Source organism: Peromyscus leucopus, chromosome 3, assembly GCF_004664715.2.
Source record: "Peromyscus leucopus breed LL Stock chromosome 3, UCI_PerLeu_2.1, whole genome shotgun sequence".
In the NCBI taxonomy this organism is placed as follows: Eukaryota; Metazoa; Chordata; class Mammalia; order Rodentia; family Cricetidae; genus Peromyscus; species Peromyscus leucopus.
In genome coordinates, this window is record NC_051065.1 from 1698717 (window position 1) to 1707146 (window position 8430).

The 8430-nt window shown below is 36.3% G+C and overlaps 1 protein-coding gene across 1 annotated transcript; it reads left to right on the forward strand.

The window, feature by feature from the left end:
• The first annotated feature begins 3323 nt into the window (after positions 1-3323).
• Positions 3324-3665, forward strand: LOC114695615 (non-histone chromosomal protein HMG-14-like). Its single transcript, XM_037203418.1, has one exon. It carries the CDS (start codon positions 3335-3337, stop codon positions 3626-3628), a length of 294 nt encoding a protein of 97 aa, XP_037059313.1. The 5' UTR covers positions 3324-3334; the 3' UTR covers positions 3629-3665.
• The last annotated feature ends 4765 nt before the right edge of the window (positions 3666-8430 follow it).

An 8430-nucleotide genomic window follows, 5' to 3' on the forward strand; every position in this document is an offset into this window, starting at 1 on the left:
CTCCAACAACAATATCCTAGTATATTTTCCATTCATCAAAATTACACAGCTTAAGAAAAAATCATCTTCCTGACCATCTACAGTAATGTGTGTGCCCAGTCAGTGGAATATATACACCAGATAAGCACACAGGCAGTGGGGAAAATACCTAAAACTGTTTTTAGGGAAGAAATGTAGTGGTACATGAGAAAAATTACAGACAGAAGCAAGCAATATCCACAGCCAGTAACCTCACAGTCATTGCCTAGTGGGGCTCCCCAAGAGAGAATTATTCATCTGATGGGTCAACCTGTTGAATACTAGTTGTCATCTGCTGTATATTCTATGGCCCTCAGCATAATTAAATCATTGGTTTTGTTGGTTTCAATATAAAATAAGAGTAGCTGTTAAATTGCCAGGCTTGGAGAAAAACATACAGACTTCTAGAATGCTCAAGCTCTATGGAAACTCTAATTAATTTCCATTTTAAAAATAATGTAATGATGAAAAATTCCTTACCAAAGTGCTAATTTTTGAGGATGAGAAATAAATCCTGGTTTCTCCCACTTCAAAATAAACAATACAATATCAAAAACAAAACAACAAAAATATACAACGAACTTTAATTTTACCCACTGTTTGTTAGAGGTATTATCAACTTGAGAGTAGTGGAGGGACAAGAGAAGAGTTGGGGGGAATATCTGGGTAAGACTGGAGGGAAGAAAGGGAGGGGAGAAATGATGTAATTACATTTTAATTAAAAACATTGTAAAAAAAAAAGGATGGAAGATATCAAAACATATACTACCTCTGTGATCACACTTGAAGTATAAAAACAATAGAGAAAGACTGCAGAAGACATTTTAAATGAATATAAATTAACTGAACACAACTAAAACCTTAAACATGTAGCTATCTAAGCTAAAATAAAAATCAGCAGATGTGTACTTAAAGCAAATAACATCTAGATACATTAGATGCAAAGTGTTCTAGTGCAAAAAGGAGAGACATTTTAGAGGTAGAGTTAAATAAAATCTTAACTTTAGAGGGGAAAGTAGGCAGATTAAACTTTTAATAAAAATAAGTCAGTGATCCACCCTCTTTCTGTCTCTCATTAGAAAATACAAAATCTTGTAAGAGATAATGATGAAATATAACAGGATAAAATAAAAACTAACACATCTGAATAGTACAAAACAAACAGAAAGAAAAGAGTCCCCAAAAGGCATAAGAAATGGATATAAACTCAGAGACTTGCTCATTCACAAACTCAAGAATTCCATAAAAATTCTAAACTGGAAGATAAAATATATATGAAAAGGTAAGGCAAAAGAGAGAAATATATGAGATAAAATTTTTAAAAAATGAAAAGGAAAAGCCCTGACAGGACATGATGAGACTAGGAACCCCCAAAGCTGTTCAGTTGGGGAAGAACGGGGAGGAACAAAAAAAAAAAACATAATCAGTATATATTATGAGAAAAAAACATCTGTTTTCAATAAAAGAAAAAACATGAAGTAAAAAACAACAGTAACAACAAGAAAAAGAAACTTCTTCTGGCTTTCCAGAATAAATTAAAAACCAGAAAAGATAACAAAGTTTTTCCAACATCTAATATTTTGAGTAAATTGCTATTTCCTGGGCCTGCTGTATAAATATAACTTTGTACTTTTAAAAACGTTTACTTATCACATAAACTTATAGGTGTACTGTATCTTAAAGGCATGAAGAAGCTTTCCTTTTAAAACCAGAATCAGGTAAGCAATAAAATATAGTTTAGTTTAAAAAAAATAAGTCAATGAAAGGGCATGTCAGAAATTTTGAAAAATGATAGCAAAGTAAACTATATCTTTGGAAAAGGAACATTCTTCAAATCTAAATACAGATGAGATGAGTCTCTACAAGACCAAAAAACAAGAGATCCCTTGGCTTGTAGATTTTGTGCAAAAACTTTTCCAAGTGCAGAGAAAGCGATCTACATACAAACATTAATTTATTGAAAAAATTAATCGCTGAATATTATAAATCATTGAAAGTCATAGTGTTTTAAACTTACTACATATACATTTATATGCAATATGTGTAAGAAAAACAACACAGAGTGGTGAAAAAGTATAGAATATCAAGCTCATATAATTCATATGAAATAGAAAATGTTATCTTTTGTTAGATAAAATAATGCACAGTGTAATCTTGAGAGAATCCAATGAGTAAATTAACTAATTAAAAGAGTAGAATCATCAAGGCAATTAAAAATACAATTGTGATTTAAACAAACACAATTTCTCCAAAGAGGAAAGAGAAAGAAAAATCAACAAACCTGAGTCCATTCAATAATAAAATACATAAGTAGAAAATAACTTTAGAATGGTACATAAACTCATCCAATAAATTTTCAACCAAATACAAAATACTGTGAGGTTTGTGAGTGGTGGTTCATATCTATAACCTCTTTTTAAAAGGTTGATGCAGGAGAAATGCTGTAAATTCAAGGCCAACATAAGATACATTTAAAAAAAATCCCACTGCACCCTGGACAAAACAGTGAAATTATATCACAAACCATGTGTAAATTTTACATTAAAAACATTTCAGAATAAATTAAAGACAAGACTCAATAACATATCATAATGGCATACTTAAAATTCAAAGCACAAATATAAATGCAATGAAAGCTATCATATGTAACAATTAGGTGGCTAGTGTGAACGTAAAAAATTAAGAGAAGCGATCAGGATGATTAATAAGGACATGCTGACATAATTAAAATTATCTTTTCATCGAGTCAGAAACATGGTATGTACTCACTCATAAGTGGATACTAGATATAAAGGAAAGAATAACCAGGCTATAACCCTCAGCTCCAAAGATGCTAGTTAACAAGAACCCTAAGAGGGACACATGGATCACCCTGGGAAGAGGAAATAGATGAAATCCCCATGAACAAATTGTGTTGGGGGCAATGGAGAGTAGGGCATGGGGGATGAGAACATAAGGGAATGAGATGGTTGAGCTGGAACTGGGACAGAGTGGTAGACTAAGGAAAGAGATACCATGATAGAGGGAGACATCAAGGGAAGAGAGAGAAACAGAGTGCTAGGGAAGTTCCAGGAATCTACAAGGATGACCCCACCTTAGACTACTAGCAATAGTGGAGAAGGTGCCTGAATCAGATTGATGAATACCATAACTGATGGAAGCAGATGCAGAGATCCATGGCCAAGCACTAGGTCAAGCTCCAGGAGTCCAGTCGAAGACAGAGAAGAAAGATTCTATGAGCAAGTGTCATCAAGATCATGATGGAGCTCCGTGACGGGTTCGGCCTCGCACGTGCCTCCCACCCAGCGCCGCCACGATGCCCAAGAAGAAGGTTAGCGCGGACAGAGTGGCGAAGGCGGAGCCCAAGCGGCGCTCGGCAAGGCTGTCGGCCAAGCCCGCCCCTGCCAAGGTGGACACGAAGCCGAAGAAAGCCGCGGGAAAGGATAAACCATCAGACAAAAAAGTGCAAACAAAAGGGAAGAGAGGAGCAAAGAGCAAACAGGCGGAGGTGGCTGACCAGCAAACCACAGATGTGCCTGCAGAAAATGGAGAGGCTGAGAACCAGAGTCCAGCCTCTGAAGTCGAAGAGAAAGAAGCCAAGTCCGACTAACCATCCATCATGTCTGTCAGTGTCCCCGGCCTCCCTTCTTGTACAACCCAGAGGAATATTTTTATCAACTATTTTGTAAATGCGAGTTTTTTAGTAGCTCTAGAAACATTTTTAAAAGGTGGGAGGAAGTCCTGCCTCATCCCATTTTTTAAGTGTAAATGATTTTTTTAAGAGGTTAAATCACTTGCTGGTTGTTTATTTTTTGGTACAACCAGAAAATAGCAGGATACTGAATCAGGAGAGGCTGTGACTGTCTCGGGGGTCACCGTAACATTCCGTAGAGGGGGCTAGTTTTATATCCTACAACACAAAGCATACTTGGAGTCTTGGTCGTGCATTTGTGTCTGGAATATTTTCAGTTATTTCTGGTCTCGTGTTTCTAGTAGAACTGTATCCTAAAAAACCACTCCTCGGTCCTTGCCCTGTCAGAACTGTCTCTGGTCATGTCAGTCCATTTTCCTAACAGTTGTGATAATGTGCTGTGAAAGATTGAAATTTTGAATATGTACTGTATGTGGCATAAAATTGTGAGTCAGTGGAATTAAGGATTGTGAGCATTTGATTGTTATGTGAGGTCTTAGGGAAAACTTGCCAAGCTTAGGATGGAACATCACTGGAATAAGTTCAAAGAGAAACAATACATGGCTCTTTTGGGTATGTGAACACAATGTATGACTCTTAGAGTTTGGGTCCATGTTTTAAGAATTGAAACGTCTGTGTACTCAACCAATAAAGTCTCAGTTGTGAAAGAGTATTCAAAAAAAAAAAAAAATCATGATGGTGAAATGTACAGAGACAACCAAACCGAACTAGTAGGAACTCATGAACTGTGGACCAACAGCTGTGGAGCCTCCATAGGACTGGACTAGGTCTTCTGCATAGGAGAGACAGTTGTTTAGCCTGACCTGCTTAAGCGGGTCCTGCCAGTGTGATCAGGATCTGTTCCTGCTGCATGAGCAGGCTTTTTGGAGCCCAGTGCTTATGGTGGGACACTTTACACAGCCTTGGTTCAGGGGAAGGGGCTTGGACCTACCTCAACTGAATGTACCAGGCTCTGTTGACTCCCCATTTGAGTCCTTGCCTTGGAGGAGGTGGCAATGGGGAGTGGGTTGGGGGAGGAAGGCTGGGGGAGGAAGGCTGGGGAGCGGGAGGAGGGAGGAGAGGGGCACCTGTGGTTGGTATGTAAAATAAACAGAAAATTCTTAATAATAAAAGAGAAATTATATATGTGTATGTATGCATATAATATATGATAGTATAACTAAAACCAAAGGAAATTGAATGAAAAGGGAGACCAGAAAAGTCTGCATGTATCACTAGAATTTCTCAATATTTATCTCAGATATTAAAAAACAAAATTAGAACTAATTGAATGGTACTAGTATAGTTATTTAGTTCTTTCTTTTTTTTTTTTTTTTTTTTTTTTTTTTTTTTTTTTTTTTTTTTTTTTTTTTTTTTTTTTGGTTTTTCGAGACAGGGTTTCTCTGTGTAGCTTTGCGCCTTTCCTGGAACTCACTTGGTAGTCCAGGCTGGCCTCGAACTCACAGAGATCCGCCTGGCTCTGCCTCCCAAGTGCTGGGATTAAAGGCATGCGCCACCACCGCCCGGCTTCTATAGTTATTTCTTAAAAGTACAAATTGCAAAGCCAGATTATAAGTCTGTGAATTTGTATTTCTACATGCCATGACACAATGACATATTGTATATTTTCTGACCCAAATATAATTGACTTTGAAATTTATTTGATATATGTATTGTATGATTCATTCATATGTGGAATATATAAAATCTGATGTAATTTGAATTGAGAGAAAAAGTTTCCATGAAAAAAATAAAGGGAGTTCATATGTGGGATAAATGGGCAGGAATTGATTAAAATAGCCTAAAATTCAGCATAACAGTAGTAACAGCTTCTGATGTGTTATCACATAACCAGTGATTATAGATGGCAACCATATTTCAAATACTATAAGAAATTTGAATGTTTTCACCACAAAGGAATGATGACTATTTGAAGGAATTAATACATTTGCTTAAACTCATTGAAGCATTACACAAAGTATACATGCATGAAGATGCCACATGGTGCGCTATAATTATATGTGATGCTTATCTTTACTACCAGTTAAAATACATATGTTTAATAATAAGACATATGGAATTAACAATAATCCAGATGACGGACTGAGCAGGACAATAAGACCCACATGCAGGCCCTGGGTCACTGGGGACTTTACCCTCCCTGTTACCAGAGCATCACTCCAGAAAGTGGGCCCTGCACCTCACCTGGGTGGCATAGTAGAGCATATCCTAGTGACAGGCTCTGGGTGAACTTTCCCTGGAATGTGAGCCTGGGAAATCTGGCCCTGCCCCTCATCTGCCACATGGTGTTGTGGGCAGGGAACAGATGCCCTCTCCCTGTCCCTCACTGCCAATGGCAGGTGGGAGAGCTGGCACTGAGGTCATGAGAGTGGGAGAGCAGTCCCTGCCCCTCACCAACTGCAGCACTCCTAAGAATGGCCCTTGCACCTTGCCTGGACAACACAGTACAGCTGGCCCTGATGATGTAGATGTGGGAAAGTCAACCCTGAGGGCATGAAAGCAGGATAACTAGCCATGCTCCTTGCTCTTCCCTGGAAGGAGTGAACTAGCCAGGGCAATGTAGAGGCCTCCCCCTGGTGGTGAGGACAAGGAGAGCTGACAGGCTGACCAACCCTGTAACTACCCAGGCTCAGAACCAAGGTTATAACTAAGAACCACCCCATCTATGATCAGCTGGAGGATGCGAAGGGGCCAGTCCTTTAGACACAAACCTTCAGGATCTCAACAGGGCAACAACAGGATAATCGACAGGAATCCCAGTGAATACTCAGCATCCAAAGTGTCGCAAAAACCAGAAGCCATGAACCAAGCCAATGACTCTTTGCAATGAACACTTGCAAGTAAAGATACATATGGACAAAAGTGTTTACTGCGTGACTCACTGTGTCACACTAGAGCTTCCATGATGAGACTAATTTTTCCTTTCTTTTTTTCTTTTAAAAATTATTTTATTTTATTGGGGGAGATAGGTTATAAAGGTAAAGGGCAGATATGAAGGGATGGGGAAATGAATGGGTTTGAGATACATAATATGAAAGACACAAAGAATAAATAAAAAGAAAGTTATATATAAAAAAAACTAAACCAAAATTTCTTGTTTGAAATAATTTAATGTAATATTAAAAATCTTATCCAAAAAGAATAAAGTTCATAATTATAACTTAGCAGTGTTAGTCAAAAGAAGCATTTCAGTCCATATCCTACACAGAATAAAATGAGAAAAAAATGCTATGAGAGCCTTTCAATGACAACATGACAGGCTTGATAAAAACAGGCACAATTTTTAAAAAACATAACTTGTCAAACATGACACAGATTAAGTAGAAAATCTACACCATTTTATATGTGTTCAATCAATTTATTTCACTATCAAATTGTTTCTAAAAGGAAAGCTCTACCTTTCTCCAGTAAACTCTGTCAAATATTTAATGATGAATGAACTCCCATGTTCCACAAATTTCTTTGTCACACAGAAAAGAGTTACTCACTACTATTCTCTGTGATAAGCCTGGCATAATCCTGATAAGTGTGACAAGGGACATCAAGAGAAAAAAGGTGTAGTCCAATATTCCTTACAACTCATACATTCAAACTGTGAATATAAAATGGTAAATCTAGGCAAATAATATTTGTATAACATTTTATTATCAGCATGTGTGATTGGTCATAATAAATAAAGGAATGTATGTGTATATTAATATATACAAAAATAACATTAACAACATGAAACAAATACATATGTCAGAAGCAGGAATCTAATGTTCATTACACACAAATTCCCCAGCTTGAAAGTCCTTGAAAAGGCTAAAGGTAACAGCATGCTTCCCTAAGAGCAGGAAGAAACTCAGCTACTCATCACTCCCCACTTCTATTTACTATTTTATTGAGAGCACAGAAAATAATACTCATCAACCAAATATTGAATAGGGAGGGTTAAAATCTACAGTGTTTTAAAGAATTACATTTTAACATAATGTATCCACAGATAAAACTAAAGTCAATCACAAAAAAGCAAAATTTTAAACAGAAAAAAATTCCACAGAAAAGGTAGCTTTTAAAAAGAACCAACAATTTCCACTGATGAAATAGTTAACATTAATAAAATGTTAAAATTTCCCAACCTAACTGATAAATTTGAAGTAATATGCATAATAATTCCAGGATGTTATCTAAAGAAATAGAAATCTGGTAATCTTCTATGCTTCAAAAGGTACAAGGTTTGACGTGAAATATAAATTGAAAGTGTAGTAATAAGAAATTAATGAGGATGAGAGCAAAGTTCAGTGAAAGTGTATGCTTAGAAAATGCAATGCTCCGAGTTCAATCCTTAGAACACAAAAAAGCAAAAATATATTAGAGCATAATTCCAATATAATAAACACTGAAAACATCTGAAATAGATACACTCGTACAGAGTCAAAGTAGGTTCACATCAGAAAAAACAAATCTCAAGGAAGAACTGAAAATCTTGTCATTAATTAGTGACAGAATAATTTTTCCTTTTGATTGGGAAAATTCTTAGAATATGAGCATAGTCCTACCTTATAATCATGCACAAATTTAATTTGCTAGGGATCATAGACTGTATATGATCAACATAGATGACAAGTTTATAGAAGAAAGCATGAAAAAACTGTTCATAAGTGGGAATATACAAAAATTTATTTGAAATAAACTTAAAAAGCAAAATTGTAAGCTAA

Bases quoted from the DNA above. Each gene is read 5' to 3' on its own strand.
- LOC114695615 (XM_037203418.1), top strand. From the start codon at position 3,335: ATGCCCAAGAAGAAGGTTAGCGCGGACAGAGTGGCGAAGGCGGAGCCC.